Source organism: Chlamydotis macqueenii, chromosome 4, assembly GCF_036417535.1.
Source record: "Chlamydotis macqueenii isolate bChlMac1 chromosome 4, bChlMac1.mat, whole genome shotgun sequence".
NCBI lineage: Eukaryota > Metazoa > Chordata > Aves > Otidiformes > Otididae > Chlamydotis > Chlamydotis macqueenii.
In genome coordinates this window covers 27,790,852-27,814,451 of record NC_141559.1, presented here as the reverse complement: position 1 = coordinate 27,814,451, position 23,600 = coordinate 27,790,852, and the positions used below count along the sequence as shown (strand labels likewise).

The 23,600-nt window shown below is 40.1% G+C and overlaps 1 protein-coding gene across 3 annotated transcripts; it reads right to left on the bottom strand.

Annotated features, from left to right (window-relative positions):
• Nucleotides 1-890: 890 nt before the first annotated feature.
• On the bottom strand, nt 891-23,170 carry UBE2D3 (ubiquitin conjugating enzyme E2 D3). 3 transcript variants are annotated; one of them, XM_086746293.1, is made up of 8 exons: nt 22,704-23,170; nt 8,291-8,354; nt 8,173-8,204; nt 5,688-5,765; nt 4,800-4,905; nt 3,973-4,066; nt 3,430-3,479; nt 891-2,386 (listed from the first exon to the last, which is right to left on the bottom strand). In XM_086746293.1, the coding sequence occupies exons 1-7, from the start codon at nt 22,725-22,727 to the stop codon at nt 3,431-3,433; spliced, it is 447 nt and encodes a 148-aa protein (XP_086602419.1). In that variant the 5' UTR covers nt 22,728-23,170; the 3' UTR covers nt 891-2,386; nt 3,430. The 3 variants fall into 3 exon arrangements, with proteins under 3 accessions (XP_086602419.1, XP_086602421.1, XP_086602420.1); XM_086746295.1 differs by lacking the exon at nt 22,704-23,170 and adding an exon at nt 21,800-21,931; XM_086746294.1 differs by lacking the exon at nt 3,430-3,479 and having other exon boundaries at nt 22,704-23,166.
• Between the last annotated feature and the right edge of the window lie 430 nt (nt 23,171-23,600).

The following is a 23,600-nucleotide window of genomic DNA, read 5'->3' as shown; positions in this document are numbered from 1 at the left end:
AAATACGTACCTTCTAATTACAGAAAATTATCACAGAAGTACCATTACAGATGTACAAAGAACTATATAGCGGTCCAAACAAGATTTCCATCTTCCATGTCATAATTTACTATCTTCTCCTTCCCTGGCCCTCCCACATCCACATCTCCTTCAGTTTTATAAAGCCTCACAAGGTATCTTTTTAGTTGATCACGTAAGTTATTTCAGTAGCTAAGACTCCAAGACAAAGTAATAAGCATCAAATTAATACAATTATCAAAAACAAGAGAGCAACATGTTTGCAAGCTTAGAAATACAAACATCTACCTCAGTTGTAATGCTACTGGCAGCTGTATTTTAAGTATATCCAATTTTCCAGCAAAGTGGTGTAAGCAAATATCTTTGGTTAGCAAAGCAGAAATACTGCATGAACTGCAACTTCATTATCAAACTTCAGAACATCATTTCAGTGAGCCATGCACTGTTAAAGAGAGCCCAGGTTTCTAAATTTCAAGTTCACTAGACTTCAAAGAAATTTTACTTTCATAGTTTAGAACCAGAACAAACCATGTCCAAACTACATATTAAAATTTTTATAAAAATTAAGGTTTAACATTTATTTTACATCTAGCTTTCCACATCCATGTGGGGACAAGGAATCAGAATGTACATAACTATAAGCAGTGCAAAAGTGGTGCCAGTGCGAAGTCACGGATGCACAATAAACTGATAGTACAAGACTACAGAAAATGAAGCTATGGATGGTAAGAATGGAGACAAAAAAAAAAAATCAAACAAGGAAAAATATGAAGGAAGAGTGCAGGAAAGAGGAGAGCTGGATGTTTAATAATGCCCTTGTTGCTGCAAAGATAAACTAATGGCACAAGACAATGTTTCTTGTAGAACAAAAATCCAATAGCAATGAGTCTTTATTCACGTTTAGTCACCTGACATGAGGAAAGTGTCTGTTGCATTAAGTCATCAATGTAAATGGCAGCATGGCTGAACAAGTCCTTTTCAATGGTAACAAACATCCCACATAGTAAAGTCACTTCAACACAGCCTCATGACAATTCCCACATCAAAACAGTACTTTATTTTCTATTTTTTTTGCCTCATCATTACTCCCACATTAAGATCTTTCAGCTGTCAAGTGTACAAGGTGAAGAAAAAGGTTCTCAGTCAGCAAACACTGGTGCATCAGGAAGTATCTCCACAATACACCACTTCAGATCTGCTGGGTCCCAAGTCCATCCTTGAACGCTGGGCTTCCAGCACCACGTGTAGCACACTACTAAGGCTACACTACTATGTTAGCTTATTAATTCTGCATACACCAGGCCGAACAATGTGTCAACCTGCAACAGACTGAGCATTATAACTGAAAATGGCAAAAGAGTCACTCTATTGAACTTTACATCATTATTTGATGTTAAAACAATGAGGCAAATCCCAACAGTATATACAAAAACCAGCTTTGCTTTTACAAAAGATTTTGTTTCCCATATTGATTAATCCAGGCAGCTAACTCATTGGTTTATGCAACTTTATTGAAGAAAATAAATCAATTACTAGTAGAGCTATTAGTTGATCACTCATCCATTGACAACTTGCATCATTTATTCAGTGCTATATTAAACAGTGTTTTGGAAGACAGATTAACTAATAGCTCCAAGCCTCCTAACAAAATTTAAATGAATTACAAAAATGTTCTTAGACCCTATTTTGGAATACAAGGGATGTTTGACTTCCAATTTCCATTCTCTGTAAAACAAGAACTGGTCATTCCTTTATTGACATGCATAAGATACATCACATTTTCTGTTCTGCTGATGCTATAGATTCAGTACCAATTCTCCAGACATACCAGTTATGAGCAAAAGTATGTAACAAAACCTCAGTTCTCTAACACTGGAAGGTTTGGAACAAGATGGATGTTGCTACAGCAATGTTACCTCTTTGATGGGAGAAAACTGAACATCCATCTCCCCTCCCCCCTTCAGGTGGTATCTTCAGTATCTGTTAGAGCAGTGAGGAATGTATGTTTGTTTTTAATCTCATAACCAAGTTAGAATGAAGACATTGGCCACATAATACACATGCTCCATTAAAAAAAAATTCTGAATCTTGGGCAATTGTTCTTGTGTAACTACTTTACAGATTCTAAAAGCAGTTATTGTCCAAAGCTGGAAGAGCTAAAGTCTTCTCAGATGAGCATGTGCATGAATGGAAGGAGGTAAACAAAAAAATAAAAAAGATGAGGTCTGATAGGGGAGCAGCCGGATAAGAAAATCAAAAAAGGAACAGTAATTTAAAGTTTATTCCAGCTATAATGCAGGTTATTCTGACTTTAAGGTAGCATCACATGGCATACTTCTGAGTCCATTCCCGAGATATTCTGTTGTACCTGAAAGGAAAAATAGGAATTTAACTAGTGTCAGCATGAAAATTACAATTTCCTAAACAGTTAATGATTAATACAACTTTATCCCCGTCTCCCTATTCTCTTCACACTAAGAGAAGTCTCTTTCTATTCTAAGATATACTTGAACCAAAAAAACTGAGAAAATCCCTCCCTAGACTAACTAGGATATTCTCTAATTTATATGAAACACTTCACACTCAAGAAAAGCAGATTTGCTAGAAGTCTGTTGTGAAAAAACTACCAAAGGGGAAGAAATAGAGACCACCTCGGGTGGGAGAAGCAAGAGGAGCATTTTGTTTAAATATTGTTCTTAGGTAAAATATTAGAGTATCACATGCCATAAGTAAAGATTACTTGGTTAATAATATCATTGGATATATAATGTCAAATTTCCTATTTTAGAGTAAAACAACAGTAAGCATTTATTCACACTTAATATTCTCTTTCTACATGAATATACTGCTCAAACAATTTTTTAAAAGGACATGAAAAGAATATTTAAGTATACCACTTCCACAGAAATTGAGCTGACAATTAGTTTATACTTAACTCCATGCTTGTCAGTAAGAAGTTAATTTTCAACTATAGAAGCAGAACAAAATTCCCATATATTTTCCTACTTTATATTTAGAAGATAGACACTGACGAATAATAAAAAGCTGAAATGTGGATTGTCTAAATTAATCTGTGTCTATGCATGAGGTCTTGCTACAGAGCATCACTTTTAATGAAATTCTGACAAAATCTGGGTAAATACTTACCAGAACAAGTTGATAAGCTGGCTTAAAACATGGTAATTATTTGATACTATTTTTTTTTTTGGCCATGCAAGAGCAGTATCTGTGAGAAACAGTGACTAGCCAATACATTTCACACTAACCACAGATCAAGCTGTTAAAAATCCAAGTTCAGTAACTGGTGCATCCATTATCTGTTAGTTAATCCAGTGCCTTAGAGCATGCAGCACCCAAGTGCTGACAAGTTTCCATTTTGTTAAATGCACCATAATGTGCAGTTATTCTTACCCTACAGCATAGCGTATTTCTCTGTCCACTCTCTTGCTAACCTATTGTACCTAATTGGATAAGTATATTGAGCATTAATATATATAAAAACACAAAGACTACTTCATATAATTTTATCTGGGCAAAACATTAAAAGCACGTAAGGAAAAAAGTTGTTTCAACACAGACAGGAAAAAGGTCATTAAGTCCTTTTTCAAGGAGAGCACCAAAATTAAAGGCCCAACTGCCAAAAGCACCAAAATAACAAAGCTATCTTTTCCTCAATATGAAGATCTAACTATATTCTCTTTATACATGGTAAGCAAAAAAACTGGGCAACACATACTTTAAAATACTGTCACACCACACTGTCTTCACCCACAACTTGAAAGATACTAAGCCTCTTTGTTTTTAAATTATGCACTACCAAGAATAGGTACTTTTTGACACAAGTTGTCTTCATCTCAGATTTTCACAAAAGGCTCACTCAACACAATTGCTGTCTGACAATGAACTCTTCACAAAGTTTGTTAAAACACTAGTCTAATGCAACTCTGTACTTACTTGTCTCTGTCTGTTTTATAGATACGTGCAATCTCTGGCACTAGTGGGTCATCTGGATTTGGATCACATAACAGTGAACAAATGGATAAGAGAACTGTAAAAAAAAGAATTCTCAATAGCAAAACAGGAGCAGAAACAATCTTAGAAACAATGGCACACAGATCTTTGCATTAGCAAAATGTCGGCACAGGAGAAAACCGAAAAAGCCTTTTTCTGATATACAGCCAAAATAAATATATAACCCACTTTAAATAAAAAGCCTAGAAAGACTTAAAAGTTGGTAAGAACTACTTGTTTCCTATTTCCCAATACTTACAGCTGTCAGTAAGCACACACAAGAACAGCACTGTAGTCCCCCACACTATGACACAACGTAGCAGCCAACAAAAGCATGTTATTATGTATTCTGATGAGCAGCATATTCCATGGTTTTAATCACTAAACCCAGAACATTATTATTTTTTTTTTTTAAGTCAGACAACAGCAAACAAGCAATTTCTTAGCCTTAGCTCAAGACCTGTTTCCACACCACAGGCTTGTTTCAATCCAAATGCTGGCAGGTTCCTCTGGGACCAAGCTAGTAAGCTCTGCTAAGGATACTGAAGCAAATAAGTGGCCAGAGAAGGCCTTAAACAGCCATGAAGCAGAAGGTGTTAGAAAAAAATAAATATCCACTAGAACCACAGTGAGATATCACTATCAAATTGGCAAAACACAGGCTAGAATGAGTAAGGGAAATCAAGCGATCATTAAGAACTCAAGAAAATCAAAGCTAGAAGCACAGTATTCAACACAAGATGGAAACATTTCTCCTTCACGAAAGGTACCTTTAGAAATAGTTAAAGCAGGAGACCACTGTGATCTTAGAATATCAAGACAAATGCTGCCATTACTGTTAATATTTGGATGATAGATTCTTGTTGTAAATGCAACCTGCAACAAAAAAAAAAAAAATCAAGAGTGTGTTTTGGTCTATGACAAACATGACCACCTTTCTTCTCAGTCAAGCTATCAGGATCTCCATTTACTCCAAAAGAAAAGCATTAAGCAGTTAAACTGCATCAAATTCATGGAACTATACACTATTTCATACAGACAGAGGGAAAATACCAGGCTGTGTTTTAGTAACAGGTGCCTGCATCACAATGAGACACTCAACAGAAGTACCTGAACCACTGTAACACTGCTATCACAGAGCTAAAAAACTTCAAACATTGTGGTGACTCCAAGTGTGCACTTTCATACTGACTGAACACAATGCTAGCAGCTGATAAAGCTACAAAAAAAAAAGCATATTTCACAATTATTGCCAAATTCTAACAGATACCATCTTCACTGATTTTAGGCACTCAGCAAGTGAATGCCTATCTGTAGTGTCACATTCCCATAGCCCAACCCAAATAGCTACACTGTAAGACTTGACAGTCCCCTCAGCAAGAGTTCTAGTTAGTAACACAAAGCTAATGAGTTTCCTATTAATTGAGAAAAACAGAAACAAAACCAAGACATTCAGAATTCACATATATGAATTTGCTCCTAAAATACATGTTAACACATCCATTCTTGTGGTAGTCTGAGAGGACCTAGTCATCTCAGATGCTCTAAGAATGCGTAAAAGAAGTGAGAACTTGGCAATATGACAACACAGATGCTGACAGTCTTGTACTTGGTACTTTAGAGAACACTAATTTCACAAATGAGAAAGCAATTCTTACCTTAGGTGGTTTGAAAGGGTAGTCTGTAGGAAAGTGAATTGTCAAGAAGAACACACCACCCTGATATGGACTGTCATTCTGTCAAAGCAAACAAATAATTCTCCTATTATCATCTTTAGGACTATATGTCACTGAAGATATTGTTTTTAAATAAATAAAAGGAGAGGAAATTTATTTAAACTGAACTGTTTAATTCACTAATACTAGAGAGAGGCAATTAAAATTCAACTACCACTTCCTAAGGGTAAGCAGTACAGAAGAGATACGGGGTCACTCTCCGGATGGATCTTTGAGCTAATGCTTCATAGAGAACAGCTACTCTGACAGTTCACTCAAGACAACTTGGCGAAAGCATCCAAATGCCTCTGAGACAGCTCCAAGAAGTAATGTTAACAAAGCAGGGGGCCTGTCAGGTTCAAAAACCTGAAGTTCTGTGTTTGGAGCTTATTTGTTACAACCACTCAAGCTTGCAATGGTCCTGGACAGCTCTAAGGGCCTCCCATCCCCTCCTAAGATCTGTCCTTGGTTTAGGCATAGCTCAGCTCTGCAGAAAACCTACAAATACATACCTAACTCCTTGATCCTTGCAAAAAACCCCAAACAAAACAAAAACAAAACAAAAAAAAAATCCTCATCAAAAGCAGAAAAGCTGAGAGTAAGCAGATGGAATATATAAATAGGGATTGCATAAGTTACTAGTTAGGTTAGGAGAAGAAAGATGTAAGAAGTTTCTACTTGAAACTACAGTTAGATTTCTGAAATAGAGTTAACAATTTCATTATTCAATCTGAAGATAACAGTGCTTTTAATTCCAGACTAAGGGCTAAAGAAAATTAATTTGAAATATACAGAGTACATTTCTGAATTATTTGTAAACGGAATTTTTATATTAATTGCAAGAACATTTCACCAATGTAAGGAAATAACTACATCTTACTTAAATATCAGAAAATGAAATTCTGCAACACAGGACAAGGGATTCAAACCTGAAAACATACAGTTTCTACCCCATCCAATCTCTGTTGAAAACCTAGCAGTCGAGATATAACCTCCTACATTGGGTCAATAGATACTATGTGAAGCCTTGAGGAGCCAGGAAGTAACCTTCTACTGCACATATTAGAATCATAGAATGGGGATTACATTTTAGCAATTATAGAAACCCCTCTTAGAATGTGTTAAACAAGTTCTCTTACATCTAAGAAAATCACAGCCTGTATAATATATCGCAGAGGTGAAAGGCCAGATGATTGGTTCTACAATCCTCATCTGTTATTAAAGGCACTAAGCAACACCACAGGAGCACTAGAACCACTCACACCACACTTCTGTCAGGATACTGCCCAATCTTTAAACAGGAATGCAGACCTTTTGACACCACAAAAACCACATAGGAAAAAAGGAGCTGTACATTATTAAACCAGAAACGAAGCTAAAAATAGCAATCCCAATTTAAATTCAACTGATGTTTAATACCTTATGACTACACAGACACCAACCATGTAAAATCATACTCAATATAGTGCAGAACATTCTTTGCCTTTTAAACATGAATATAGCTATTAAACAATTTTATCTTTTTGAGGCACCAAGTTACAGACAACAAAGACTAGAGACTTTGGAATGGAGAGTCATTTTCCCAGTCACGTAATCCTATAATAAGGACATTTTCCATACCGATCTCCTAAAACCACACTTGTAGCTATATATAAAGTCAGAGCAATTCAGCATCACTGATATTGCCTGTATTTTACACTGATTAGTGCACTCATATTACTCTGTAGCCTCACCAGAAACATTACATTGTGGCTGCAAGTCTACCAGCATCCAATATTTGTCTTCTCAAGTTACAGAAGGTTTTGTTTTCTAAATATAGATAACCAGCCCTGAGAACTCCAGATGTCAAGTGTTTGCAGTTTACCTTTTCAGTGAAGGCAAACATTTGCCTTTTTTACTTTAAAAAAGGAAAAAGTCACATTCAGGTTTCAGATGCTTATCATACATTTAACACACACTTTTTTCCTCCAGTCATCACTGGAACCTCACATTTCAGTGACTTTCCCTTCTATTTATAAAAGTATTCAAGATCTCAGTACATGACACCACATCAAGTAAGGATTCCTTGTTCTAAGATCCACACAAAAGCATCCCACCTAATTACTGACCCTGGGACCAGCTCCTACTATTAAATTCATACTAGATTCAAACTTCAGTTAAATGCTAAGCTTCTAGATGTGACAATGCCTAACATTGCTCTAGAGATCATTTAAGCTAAAATACATGTCCGCATAAAACAGTCCAGCAATAAAATAATCATTATCAGACTTCCCCCCACCCCCCCTTCATTTTCTGTTACTTTAAGGAGTACCTCTAGAACTAAAACCTGACAGGGGGAGTTAAAAAAAGTAAAAGAAAAAACTCCACAGTTTCCTCCTGAATAAGAACTACTAGTTTAGTATTATGTCACAAGAATTAGAATACTTACAGGTCCCATAATTGTGGCTTGCCAATGAAACACTACAAAAGAAAAACTCCGCATTATTATCTATGCATGATATGCTTTGAGTTAGCAGAGCGAAACATAGAACTTAAGGGTTACTTACTGTCATCTCCAACGGGACCTGCTGAACACTGTGCTGGAGGATCACGGGCTAAGTCACTAAGTTCCTTTAGGAAAAAAAAAAGAACAAAAAAAAAAACTGTTCAGAGAAGGAAGGCTAATGAGCTCAACAGTTATTTTCATGTCCAGCAAAACCTTTTAACAGTTTTTTCATATACAAACACAGAAGAATGTGCAAAAACAACTATTAGAACTACTATATTAGTATCAAAAATGTCTTTATAAAAGACATTGACCACCAAAACAGGCTGGGAAGGTAAACAGCTACAATGACTAGCTTTTCCAAATAAATATCACTGCTGTAAAGACATCCTTGTTGAAGGAGGACAGAAAGGAGAACAAGACAGAGTCTGAAGGGGGCAAAGTCTAACCGCTTTCTGATCAAAACTTTCAAGGATTCAGTCTCAGCTACTGAAGCTTGAAGTGGGAAGAGAGAAAGCTATTGATGAGTCTTCATGAAACAGAAAGCACTATGCCTGTAACATCTGATACTAAAATTCAGAATAGAAAGAAAAAACACCCAACACAGAAACTCAGTTTCGTTTTCCCCACTGCCTCCAGGAGGGATATCTACTGCATAGATTAAAGTAGGCAGGGAAATTAAAGAGGCTGACAAGTGTTGGAATCATGCAATATCTGTATTTTTTTATCTTAAACTTCATATTTAAGACAATTATGCCTCTAAAATGTCGAAAAACTGAGCTACAGAAACAGTTCCCTCCCTCCCCCATTACAGATGGAATTAAAACAGGAACTTGGATGGAGGATTCCTTGTGTAGCATCAAGATTGCTGTGATGAATCAAAGCAGCTCAGCATAAACTTGTTTAAATGATTACTTGTTTGGACAGTGTCTTTTAAAATTAAATTTATACTTTCAGTTGAAGTATGTAACAGATACCTTCCTTCTTCTCTGCTTTCTTTTGAATCTAAAAACAGCTTCAGAAACTTCTATAAATCTGCACTTGTCAAGGCATCCAGAAGTCATCAGATCCCTTCAATCCTTCTCCCATATATTAACAGCTGCACACAAGTTATTTCACTACAAGTCTACACAAGCCATTAAAACAAGAACTTTCCATTACTTTGTCAGATGTTTAAGAAACCCAGGCATACCTATTATGCTGGAAACACATGCATATTTGGACTAGACAGCTAACTGTTCTGCCTGGGATGATCCTAATGTAGATCCTTTAAGGTTCACAAATTCTGCACTTCATTTAGCAAGTGTAGGTCAATACAAAATGAGGGGAAAAAAAATACGTTCCCTGAAACATAAACACCTTGTTCTTTGGTAAGACAATAGCTCCTGCAAACACAGAGAGTAACACTACTTCAACATGTAGAAGTCCATATATTCAAAAAAAAAACCAAAACTCACACCAAAAACACACCAAGAAAACTTAGTCTCACATTTCCCTTCCCTACACATGCTAATTTTGATGAACTTTTCTATTAACCAGATTTCAGTTTTGCACTGGAATCAGACTGTTTTACAAAAACAGACTTGTATCAGTTTTCATAAGCAATGGCACAATGAAGTTAATACTATGGTTCATTTCACTGCTGCTGTTACTTAGAAGTGTGGGCAACAGCTCTTTCCTGATGATCACAGTAAATCCATTTTGAGTGCATTTCTCTACACTCTCCAATTATTATTTGGGGTCCCTGTCATAGACTTATTTCTGCCATGAAATATCACTTATTAGGTCCATATGTTGTTCAGCCACCTCCAGAAAAATCTGCTAACTTAGATTTATATCATCTACGTAAAGGCAAGCAAGAAGTGCAGAAGAACCTTCAGACAGAAAGCTTTTCTAAATTGCAGAGCGGGGAGACGGGGGTGTTTCCGTTTAACAAATACAGTAGGTTTTGTCAATCAGGTTTATTTTCATCTAAATACATCTTCCAGTTCTAAGAATGATAAATAGTTCCCAAAATCTGAGAGAAAGAAGTTCCACTGGATCTTCCGTGCCTCAAGATAAGTTGTAGCAACAGAATAAACAGAAAGACACTAACGTAACTGCTTCAATGTAGTTGTATAGTTATTACTGGATTATTTTATTGAATCAAGGAAGATGACCAGGTCCCACTTTTTAAAAACTATCACAGGAACTAAGAACTATGAAAAGGCTTCTCATGCAGTTTGTGAAAATTACTAAAATGAGTAGCATTAAGACAAGAAAGGGCAAGAAAAGATCAGCATAAAATGGACTGTCAGAGGTACGTGCATTAGACTAGAGAGCTCTTCAAAAGGTACTGTCATCTTCAGAGAAAAAAATCAGTACTCAAGATAAAAATAAGGTATTTTAACACAGCAGAAAAACTACAGTATACCAATAATTTACCTAAGAAAAGCAAATATAAGTAGGATCGCAGCTATAACATAAATATTAAACTTACTAAATTCTGGTGAAAAATTTGTGAAAAAACCTCCAGTAATATTAATTTACATGCTGAAACTCATAAGTTTTAACTTTTGAGTCTCCAGTTATTACGAGATACATATCCATACAGAGCTACCCCTTTTAGCCACTTGAACTATTCTAGAGAACAAACAAGCAGTTATTTTCATAAGCTAATGGACTAAAGTTTTGTCTGACCCAAGACACTTCGGTAAAAAAAAAAACCCAAAACAAAAAAAAACCCGAATAGTGCTAAACAAAGCAGTTCAAAATGCAGATAAGGTTAGGAACACATGATACAACCACTTAGCATTTCAACCACAAAGCAAGTAATTTACCCACTAAATTCAGAAAGAAAAAAAAAAGCTGAAGTGGTACACATTCTTGTATTTGCTCCTCTTAGGTACTATGGCCAGAAGAGTAAAGTTTGTAGTAAAGCTGTTTGTTTCAGCAGAGCATGAAGCATTGTGGAAGAACTTGGGCAAGCACGAAGCAAACACTGGCAAGCTTTGCATGCTTACATTAACACCAGACCTATTTCACCTCCCTCTTAAGCCTGCGACACTTCACATCTACACAAAAGAAGGGAGGCTTTTTGCAACCAGGAAGCAGAAAGTTCTCTGCGTAACTTTAAAAAGTGTCTCCTTCTGAAAGGTACAACTCTGCTGAATCCAACAGGCAAACTGGAATAACTGGAACCTAGACAAGCGCAGGCACACGAGCTGTGACATCTGGAGCACAGTTGAAGCATTTCATTCAAATAAAGGGAGGAGGGGGTTTTTTTTTTTAAGCTTCCCACTCAGCAGCAGGAACACAAGCTGACCTTCCTTCTCATCTTCGGAATCAAGAACAACTATTCTATAATAGGAAAATATTGAGTCTGAAAAATATTTCTGACAGTAAAACCAAGCTTGATCATTTTCATGAGCTGACTGAAAAAAGAAAATTAAAATATCAGCTCCTAATTGTTCTCCTGCTTTCACCCATTTCTCACCAAGAAGGTAAAGACCTTCTGTTCTGTTAAGTTTCATTTTACAAAGCAGAGTTTAACTAGTATTTTAGAATTAAAAATGCTCTCAAGCATTGTTCTGTAAGATTTCTACATATATGGGCTTTATGCTTCTAACATTCCTTCTGTTGCACTACTTACTATCTCCAACTTTGTTTCTTTCTGTTTATGTTCTGTTTCAGTAGTGCTCTCCTTTGCCAAGAGGCACTAAGCCTCATCCCAAATCTTCTTAAAAATCCCCACAGTAGAACCCACATATTCCTGAAGTCAGCTGCTACAGTTTTTCACTTTACAGTTGGCTTGGGGGGCGGGGGGGGGCAGGAATCCCCAAGAAGCAAATTCAAAAGACGTTGCATAGAAATAAGCCAAATTTGGTTCAGAGTGATGTGTTATATGCCCATCGGAAAGGATTAGTCTTGAATTACAACTGTGACTAGTAGTCTCTGGCACTGCCACAGGTTTCTGGATAGCTCCAGCATATCACCATTTCTCTGTCCCAGTTTCCAAATATAAAGTTGTGATAGTTCCTACCTCTCCACAGGGATGATTAGTCACTTAGCATTTTACAGATTCAAACACTGTTCAAGGAGTAAGTGTCGATGCTACTGTTAGAAGACAACAGCAATGAAGCATGTACAAGAAGCAATACATGTACAATTTTGCAACAGAGTTTTGGAAAACAGAGATAATTGAAAATACAGCAACAGAATGTGTCACTCCAACAAACAGATCTGCTTTAACACAAATTCAGCACCATGGTCTTCTGACAATTTCACGCATGGTTTTATTGGTGAAATAGACACATTCTTAATCTTCTCTTTTCTTTCTCTATAAATTCATCAAAATCTAATATAAAATAAGCCAGTACCTTCAATTAAAAAATTGTTATAAAAGCTAACTGATCTGCCTGTTTTGCACAAATACAATAATAATTATTATTAATTATTTTTGTCAGAAAAGCTGCTGAAAGACCCTCAAACAATTCCTCTCTACCAGCTACTTAAAAGATTACAGAAGTTCTTTGAATTTTCTTCACCCTTTAAATAATACAAAGGATACCTCATTCAAATAAGCATGAGTAAGACAGTGAAGAAAGATATTTAAGGAAACTAGTTGCTCTTCTCACAGAAGTCTTCAGGTCTCAGCAAATTCAGTAAGAAATGACAGCCTGATGCCTATCAAGCTGCCTTCTTGCAAGGTACCAAGTAGAGCAGCATCAGTGTTGCCTCCTTTTCTTCCCATGTGTCAGGATTCATACTCCCTGTGGCACAACTGCTACATTTTTCTAGTTTAAGCTGGAAATAGCCAGGGCTTATTCTTAACTATAGTAGCAGCTGACTTAAACACAGAATGGGAGAAGATCACTCTCACCAGAGTGGCAGAACATCACTCATCTTTCTTCCACAGTTAGATTTAATATTGGTTTGTAACACAATGATTTGTTAAAAATCATACATTGCAGCTTTCTGGTTTGTATTCAAGAAAGCATAATGGAAAAAAATAGTTAATTTGCTTTAAGTTTCCAGACAGGAACTCATTCTACTTTGGAGGGCATGAAAGGTGATATGCAGTTCAACCAGAAGTTTAATTTAAAAAAAAAAAAAAAATATATATAAAAAAAAGGAAGAAAAAACCACAAACCAAACAAGAAAATCAACATTTATTAATCTGATGCTTGTCTAGCATCTAGCTTGTCTAGTGTTGTCTGTGTCAAACGGGATATTTCAAACTGTAAGTATCCAGAAATTCATCACTGCATTAGTCTTACTCATTAGCTCACAGCTGAAAACAGCTTTAAAAAAGAAGGAAGGATTGGAAGCAGCTATAAAGGGAGGGGAAGAACATTTAAGCCTGTTTGAAGATTAGGAAGTGTCAACCAGCAAAGAACTACTGCCTCATCCCACACACCTGCATTTGCAACATTCCTTTCAGCATGAAAATTAATTACCCCTGGAAGCAGAAAATAACAGTTTGAAAGAACACTGAATGTGGATTTCTAAGATGAATAAGAAAGCACTGGTACAATACATATCACAACATAAGTGTAAACAGCAGAAAATTATCAGTTTCCAACAAGCTGGCCTTTTGGCGAACACTTAATAAATGGATAAAAACAATGTATAGTGACAGTGCACAATACAGAAAGATGTAGATTACTGTTGTTTAAAAAAAAGAAGACATTAGCACAAATATGCACAGAAAACACATGAAGAGCAGTCGCAGAAAATGGATGGCCAAAGAGCCCAGAACAGTTTTTAAGAAACCCAAAATATGACCAGAAATGTAGCAGTTGTGATTATCCCTATCTTCATTACTCTGCTTATTCTATTTTTCATGGTTCTCCTTTCTCAAGCCTTTAGTACTAGATTTTTCAGGCTACACATTGCGTGGTGCTTGCTTGTACAATGTTTAGCAACAATTTCATAGCGGTACATTACAGGACACTCAGAAATATTCATGTTTTAAGCCTTACACTGAAGGAAGGAAATGCCAGACTGCTGTGCAACTGTAAGTCACTGTGTGCTCGGACCGTGATACAAACTACTCAGATGACTACACACTATCTTTTCAAAGAGTATACCTTTCAGTACACAAGCCCTTTGTGAATGAGACTATTGTCTACAGCTCTTCTCATCTGTTCTGAAATTTGGAAAGTGTACAATGTACCTAATGGTTTTCAGCACCTCGTGGTTTAACCCCAGCCAGCAACAACAACAAAAAAAAAAGCCCTATACTAGCTACTATGAAGAAAATTAACTCTATCCCAGCCAAAACTAGCACACTGAAGTACACTGAAGAGAAAAGCATGAAGTGAAGCACCAGTTAACTACCTATCCATTCAACAATAACCAGGTATTTTAATTCTGGCATTTCCAAGCTTTTGAATACTGGACCCTGAAACTTAGTACACTTTTCACGTGGAGGTTTTTCCTGCATGAACCACAATGATCTTTGGCTCTGTAACTCAAGACTACAATGCAGCCCTCATAGAAGGTAGTAACTAGTGTAAACAGGCCACAAGAAAAGCAGCAAGATGAACCTATGAAACAGAATGAAATGAGTCAGAATGACCGAGAAACAAAGGGACAGATTAAATTCAGTATAGACAAATGTGAAGTTACGCACTTGGAAAGATGTTTATATTCAAAGTATGACATTCTGGCCTGGTGGCTACCACTGAGAAACAAGATTTTGGCATTATGCTAGACAATTTCACACAAACACTAGCTTGATGATCATTAGAGGCTGGGGTTTGGCAGCATTACATGAGAGCCTTCCAACACACTGCTCCACAGCTTGTCACAGACACAGTAACGTACAGCAGAACCTCAGTCACCAGCACTTCACCCATCAGCCACACGCAGCATCTGTATGTGCACTGCCCTGGACTTGGATGTGACATAGGCCTCCTAGAGCTTGCAAAACCTACACAAACTAAAACTTTGGGAACTGCTAGCATACGGGACAAGGTTTTGTAGAAATCATAAGTAGCCTTAACTGGGCACTTAACCTAGTAACCCTGCACTTTCTGAATAAAGGTACAAGAATTCTCCATATTCTCAAGGAACTGTGTGGAAAGGAATAGCCTGTAACAGAAAGTTATCAAATTAATATTCTAGCAAATAACATATCTGCAATCACACAGTGTGATTGTTTAGATGTAGCCTGTTATTATTATTCTGAAATTTAATTATTTAACCTAATGAACTCTGGCAATCAGCTCTCCTTTTAAAAAGTTGTCTTGACTTCGACCAGTCTTTGTTTTCTATGAATCCAAAGATGTATGTGAAAGCTATTGCAATATACCATATGGGTATATTCTATGAACACAACTACGTAGGGATGATTACACCAGCTTATCTACAGGTGTACAACTACCCTCTAATATTATGCTATTGGGTATAACTATCCTTCATAATGGCTCTGTGTTTTGAACAGCCAGGGGTAGAGATGCAAAACTAAGGGCCTGTCTACAGGTTTAGGTACAGTTACACACAAAGTAAGCTCACACTGAGCCAAGAGACCATCTTAAAAAAAGCAAAAAAAAATCCAAAACTGCTTCTGGAGTGCAGCTGCTCTTACAGTTGAGTTCCACCTCAGCTATCTACTGAACAGTGATGTCCACAAGGGTCTTCAAAAAGCTAAAAAAAAGAAAAAATTATGAAGGAAAAAGTGTTTAAAAGCATATTTATGAACAGAGTGCAACTTGAATTAGGGGAACAGAAGGGGGTCATTGCTCATCCTGCAAATTGTCATTCAGGAAATTCTCCTACATCCAAGGCAACAAGAAATTAAAACTAAGGCTAAAAACAAAGTTTGCAGCTATCTGATTTAGAGAATTATCTGGCATTATTACTCAAATAGGCCAGTAAAGGTTGGGAAATACTGCCTTAGAGCAGGACACTCATGTTTACTAGAAACCTAGAAGAGCTTTTTGGAAGAGCTCATAGAAGTTATGAGCATCTGCCAAACCTAACTCCAGGTTACAGAGAAAGCTTGCTATAAAGTTAACTGAGCACTTAACACAATCCTCATGCCCTCTGTCAGGAAGACCTAAAGCACTTCAGCATCCATGCTCAGTTCAGCTTGCAACTCTGGTGTCCAGAGGCTTGTTGAAAGAATTAAACGTTTCTATCCTCTTTTTTTTTTTTACCAGGCCTTAACATTTGCAAAGCAGTCAGCAATCCTCCCATCTTGCTTTCTTAAAACCAAAACAAAACCCCATCACAATTACACTGGAAAAAAAATGCACGAGATCTTGAAGATGTCTAGCATATCCTGCATCTCAAAGGGATGATGAAGGTTCAGAACAAAGGCTTCCTTTACACAAAATTTTAATACTGAAGTTTATTCTTGGTAAGAAGGCTCTGAGCAATGTTAAAACAAAACAACAGCAACAAAAAATTCTCCTCTACCTATTTAGCTTTCAGTCCTGATTCCTGCAATGCTCTATTTGGCTCATTTTTCAGTATTAAACCTCGTATACATCTAAGTGTTTTATGAAGACTTGCCAAAGGCATAAACGTCAACTTAAACCTGTGAATGCAATTTTAACTATTTTTTTTTTTAATTTTTGCAAGGGTTCCCCAACACAACCTACCACATTTAATGCACCAGATCAGTGCCCCATATCAAGCCCACTGAATACAATTTTTTTAAAAAGCTCTGTACTTTCCATTTTGCACTTGAGGCATAAAATTTAGATTCAAGAAGTTTAAAAAAACACAGTTTAAGACTCCTGATAAAGCCAACTTGACAAAAAAAAAAAAAACCCCTGCATACAAAAATGCACTACTAACTGCAATCATAGGTATGTTCTCACTGCTGCTTTCATTTCTTACTCTAATTGATTTTTTCTGCATATTATACAGCAGGAGTCACAGGAGAAAATGCATGCCTGTAACTGGGCCGGTTCAATGTAAGCTACAGCATCTTAGCCTAAACTATCAACAGAAGTCAGCTTATAATGAGATATCAGACCTAATGCTGAAGCACAGACCACATGTTCCCATCTGCCAGCTGTGACGCACAGGGGAGGGACCTATACAAGAACACAGGGCAGACAGTTAAAGTGGCAAAACCTTAATATTTGCAGCAGAAAGACTTATCGGAGATTGTGTATCAGTGCCCTAATCTGAATTACACAAAAGCTCTACCCTTTTCCACTCCTTACCAGCTGTCACTTGATGTCTCAGACAAGGTTAAGAACCTCTATCCTCTCTCTCCTTCAACAGTTCAACCCAGCGGATATGGAGAAAACATCCACGGGCAAAGGATGATGCCAGGCTAGAGGTGGCCTTCACAGTTTTAACTGCTCTGTATTCAACAGCTGCTACTTACAGCTGTTGACATCCTTCCCCCCTCCTTTACCCATTAACGTGTGAGCGCAAAGAAACGCATTAGTGTTTCAGAGCTGGTTACAGACTTGGGAGGCGGCTGAAGGGAGTTCATTCTGAGAGTTCTACACCAGCTCTTCTGTAGAAGAAACTCACAGAATTGCATAATAGCAAAAGCACTGGCTTACTTTAAAAACCAGATCTTTAAAAGATGGAGTGACCATAAAAAAGAAATGTTGGCTGGACAACCTTGTATTGTACTTGCCCTGTACATTATCCCACCCAAATCCTTAACATACTGGAGAACTGTGTTTTTAAGCTATTCAAGAAGTACCCATCTAATGGAATATTGAACTCTGGAGTTCTGTAAATTACTTAAGTGAGATTATGATCCCCTTCTCCTCTCATTCCAATGCACACATTTAAAGATCTTTGCTGACTGGGAACTTGTTTCACAAGCACAGTGTCCAATTAACAGTAGAAATCTTTAAGTTACTGCAGACTAAACTTTCTCATTAAAGAAGTATCAGTTTTCCTCTCTCATGAAAAATGACCAGTTCTTAAAACACATCCAAGACCTTAATAGTAAAGGCTGGACTTGAATGCAGGTATCAAACCTACCCAATTAAGAAACATATTTCCATCTTCATGATATTCATTTTGTAGTATAAATGTCTCTTCTGACTATTCAGAAGTTAAACCTTAAATAGAATTTAAATTATGACAGTTTTCATTTGATGCTGAATAACTTTATTCTTACTTTTAAAAAATACTGAACTTCTTTGATACTGGTGCTTCCCAAACTCCATTACCAAAACCTCACGATTTAAAAATCAACCACTGCCTTCTGGCTCAAAATGACCCTTCTAATCACCAAATGTCACAGTTGCACTGCATTATCTACTTCTGGCAGGACTTGGTCTACACCTGGATACTCCAAATAGTTAAGGTGAATTAACTGAAGTAAAAAAGGTAATTCAATACATAGAGAGGGCATTCACAAAAGTTTAAACCATTTTAACTGAACTTACATCAACTGCATTTCATTAGCTAATTAATCTTAACTTTCTGAGCCCCTAAACAGACAAATCCAGACTTATTTCAAAGCATAAGATCAATCACATAACTTCAAGTTATTTAACTATTTTGAATAAGCCCAGCAAACACAATCCAAGACTGCCTGCAAGAGTATTGTATGTTTCACCCAGAGAAAACTTAATTCCAAACAGCGTTTTCTAGTTAAGCTGATTTTTAAAAGTTTCATACTGAGTTCAAAATAAAAGAGTATCAGTTTAAAACAAAATAAGCAGGCTTTATAACACTTCACCTCTACAAAAGCTATACCTTTGGTTAAACTAATGCAGATTGCCATGCTGTCTTAATTGCTGCATACTACATCCATCTCTGAAAAATATTATGGATATCTCCAGGGTTAGTAGCATTTCTTATTATGATCATCTGGAGGAGTGGGGTTAAAGTCGCAATTAATTATACATCTAGGAATAACCTTTGAAGGTCCCTTCCAACCCTAACCATTCTATGATTCTATGAACAGTGCTGGAGGCTACAGCCTTGAGGAAAATAGTTAGTCTCCACTCCACCGCTGTCAATGGAGGTCTTCTACCTGCACTTAAGTAGCGATAAATGGTTTTGCCACCTTCAGCTTTTAGCTTCCAGGATGCCAACTCCACTTAGGATTTTCTAATAAAATCTGCTGACGTAATGATGCTGGGTTGTGCTATGCTTAACTAAATGGACAGAAAACAGAGCAGGCACAAGTTTTCTATAAGGATTTCACAGACAAGGTAGTTCACACATACATCTCCTGTATTAGTTATAATTTTGGCCTATCCAGATCACCACTTAGGCCTTTTATACTACCTCTCTTTAATGGATGTGTGTAGCAGTGACAAACGGATGTGTATCAATGATGTAATGTTCTCGGATCTTCTCAATTTTACGCATTCCCAATTCCCTACTCCTACATAACTGTTTCCCTACTACCGGATCATCATCATTCGAACTGGAAGCGCCAATGTGCTGCAGCAATTATGGGATGTGAGTTTAGTGAGCATCACTCAACATTTCAGACCAAGACAATGTGCCACAACCATTTATCAAGCATTTGGATACAAGCTCATAAATCAATGTGACTCTGTTCCATTGCCTTTATGATAATTTGGGAAAAATTTCATCTTCAGTTAAAATTAAGATGTAGGTTCATATTATTCCATGGCAAAAGCACTCCCTTGTTATAGTAAAACAACTGCCACTCTTGTGCAAAGCAAGTAGTTATCAATAAAAGCAAGAGTTTTGCCAATCAAATGCAGGCTACCCTCAGGGCAGATGGCACAGATGCGATGAAGAGTTTCAACATAACATAATCATCCTGGGACTGGCTATGTACCTGACAACCACTTCAGTTTGGAGAGCGCTGTATGAACGGTGTTCCAGAAGAAGATAATCCAACACGTAACACATGAATACTCATGTGCTTTAATTTCCAAAACAAAAGCAAAATTTGCCAGTTATATCTTAAGTAGGGGGTTTTGTATTCTGAATGTGTAACATACTACAGATCAAACTTACACACACTAACACAGTCGATTTATCCAATATAACAAAAAAATTCGTTTTGCTTGATACATCAAGTCCACAAAGAGCGAGTCAGCCAAACAGACTGAAAATACCTTTGCTGGTGCATTTGGATGTCATCTGCTGCAGGAGACAATGAATTCTAGCCCTGACAGGTAATACCACAAGTCAGACTAAATCAGCTATGTGTGATTACAATGTTCTGAGGTCCTGGTCTCTCTTTAGCCTGTTCTGATCTAGTGCCAACAATGTACTACAAGGAAGCAGAGAGTTTCAAGGTCTGATCTGTGACCTTACGACTGGAAGACAAGGGATCCCAGCTCACTGGTGACAGAGTGCCTTTCTCTGGCTTTACTGGTTGTCAAGACTAAAATCTAAATTAATAACCACCTTATTACAAAATCGGCACTGCTATTTTTGGATTTCAGCCTCAATCCCAGTAAACATTCCTACCTGAAACCATGCTTGGGAAGAAAGCAACTTGCAAGCAATGGTTTCAGTATAGCAAAACATCATCATTTTGACTTCGCAGGACTGCAAATACAAGGTAAAAACTGTGAACTATGTGAATTTGGAAGCGTATCTTGTAGCACAGTGTGACTAAATTGATTAAAAATAGCACCTTAAAAAACCCCACCTCAACCAAAAAAAGCAAACAAACAAACAAAAAAGAACAACCCAAAACAGAAACCAACACAAAAAAAAAGAACCCTAGCTTAGCCACATTACTAATCCCAAACTCTAGCACTGGGCAAAGGAAGAAGCTTGCTACTAAACAGTGTCATAGAACGTAAGGACCAATACAGAAGAGACTGCACACAAAAGGCCAAAACCTTGAAGTCAAAGACATGACTTATCAATTCAAGAGTCACGCTAAACCGTTTTAGGGTTTTAATCACCAGATTGCTACGTAAGTGAGGGTTTGCCTTGGTTTATTATTTGACAATAAATTCTTACCTGCAGTGCCTGAATGTGTTTCATAAGCATGAGCTGATGACAAAGCATACCAGGGAGTATCCTAGCTGTGTTTCAACTCAAGTGATATCATCCACTAATATGGGGGAACAAGTTCTGATAGCAGATTCAAAAGTAATTGTTTTTAAATTCTTGTAAGAGTGCAGCCGTAACTCAAAAAGACAATTCACTTAGTTAGCACTAATCCAGAGCAGATTTAAAATTTTCAGGGATAACTGAACAACCCTTTAACTAACAAATTATAAATAATCTCATTTCGACCAAAATATGCCCACAAGCACTGCTGAAGAGATGTGAAATTACAGGTGGCAAACTTTATACACTGTCTATAAGAGGTGCTTTGTATACCGAAGTTCAGTTCATCGGTTTCAGGACAGGCTGACTTTCTGCCATCTTGGCAGGCTACGAGATGACCAAGAAACTCCTCTCAGCTCTTGAAATACGTAAACGCTCCCCATCGCTCGCGTAGGAGCACAGATCAACAGCGACTTCCCGGTAACGCCACCGCGCTCCCATCGCGGTTGCAGTTACAGCCCAGCAAGCCTCAAACTCGAAGAGCTGCCGCCGAGAAAACCTAAAGCTGCCCAAGCGCAACCTCACGTCGAGAGCCTTCTTCCTTGAGAGAGGTTTTGAAAAAACCCAAAACCACACAAACCCCCTCCCCTTTCATCACCTCGGCATTTTTTCCGAGTTAGCCGCGAAGTTACTCCACCCGGCTCCGATTGTGCAACGGGGAAGCGGCGGCGCGGTGCGCGCTCCCGCCCGGAGCGGGGGGCGAGGCGAGGCGACCGGCCGTCCCCGGGTGGCGGGAGGGCCGAGCCGGCCCCGAGGTGGAGGGGGGAGGGAACGCGGGGAGAGAATGGCACGGCAGCAGCTGCTCCGGAGCCGACGGGAGCGCGGACGTGCGTGTGTGTGTGTCATGTTATTGCAGAAAGCGAGAGATCCCGGAAAGAGCCCGAACTAGGCGAACCCGCCGCCATCTTACAATGCGGGAAAGAAGTTGCACGCCAGAGGGGAGAGACTGGCCCGAGAGGCCGACTGCCGGCTCCGGGGAAGGCTGCCATCGGACCGAAAGCCCCTCCGGCACACACGAACCGGCACATTCCGGGCCGGCCGCCGGCGGCGGGGCAGCGGCGGCGACGCCACCGCCGCGCAGGGGTGGCTCCGGGTTTGCGCTGACATTTGAGTGTCCCCGGGAGCTGCCGCTCCCCGCCCCAGCCCCAACAGAGCCCTCCTGCCCCGTTCTGCCCTCCGAGGCCCTGCCCGACCTAGGAGGTCCCGGGCCTAGGCCCAGGGCTGGGGCCTCACCGCCTCGCCCGGGCCGCGGCCTCGCCGGAAGGAGCCGGTCGCTGCCCGGCCTCGCTCCGCCAGCCTCTCGCCTCCCCCGCCCAGCGCGGCCGGCGCACCCCCGAAGCCATGCCCCCCTCCTCCCGGGGCGGGGGTGTGCGAAGAAGGTGGGGGGGGGGAAGGGGGAGGGGGGAGGAAACCACCAAAGCCAAAACAAAAAATAAAAAGGGCCGAAGCGGAGAAGGGTGGGGGAAGCGGGGAGCAGGCGGAGGAGGGGACGCCGCACTCACCTTGTTGATGCGTTTCAGCGCCATTGTGTGCGAGTGCCGCCGCCGCCGGGCCCGTCTGTGCGCCGCGGTGACTCCGCGCTCCGCTCGCGCCGAGGGGCGGCCGGGAGGGAGGGAGCAAGCGCGGAGGAGGAGGAGGGATGAGGGGGAGGAAGGCGGAGAGGGGGGAGGGGGCAGCTGCGCTTCTCCTTCCTCCGGAAACAGCCGAGGGGGGCGCCCGACCGGAGCGCGGCGGCCGCCCACAGTCCTGCCTGCCTGCGGGCAGCGAGGCCGTGCGCCGGGGAGGTTGCCGGGGAAGCGCTCCGCCCGCCACGCAGCTTCCCGTCACCGCCGGGAGGAGGAGGACGACGGTGTGGGGGCAAAAGCTGAGAGGCGCCGCCCGCCCGAGAGAGAGAGAGGGGGGGCGAGAAAGCCCAGCGCCGCCGCCGCTGTTGGTCAGGCCCAGACGCGGCGGGAGGCGGAGATGACGGGGCGGGGCGGGGCGGGGCGAGGCGAAACGCACCACCAGCGCCCCCCTCCTCGGGGGTGGGAGAGCGAAAGAGGCGGGCCAAGGGCCACAGGGAGGCCGAGCGCATGCGCCGCCCATGTGTACTGTGGCCCAACCCGCTGAAGAAGGGGCAGGATCTCGCGACCGGTAGGCGCGAGCGCCGCGCCGGCGCGCAAAGAGGGCGGGGCGGGGCGGGGCAGGGCAGGGCAGGGCAGGGCAGGGCAGGAAGGTTCTGGGGCTGCCCGCGGGCGCCCCGGCGAGGGCTGGGCTGGGCTGCGCCGCGCCCCGCCCCGCCCCGCCCCGCCCCGCCCCGCCCCGCCCCGCCCCGCCGTGGTCCTGCGTCCTGCCGCCGCCCGAGCAGGACCGCCCGCGGGTTCCGCGTCGGGCGCGGGCTCGCGGCCTCCCCCTGGGCG

Bases quoted from the DNA above. Each gene is read 5' to 3' on its own strand.
- UBE2D3 (XM_086746293.1), bottom strand. From the start codon at position 22,727: ATGGCGCTGAAACGCATCAACAAG. The intron at 8,205-8,290 runs GTAAGTAACCCT...TTTCTTTTGTAG, and splicing joins AGGTCCCGTTGGAGATGACA to TGTTTCATTGGCAAGCCACA. The intron at 5,766-8,172 runs GTAAGTATTCTA...TTGCTTTGACAG, and splicing joins AAGCCACAATTATGGGACCT to AATGACAGTCCATATCAGGG.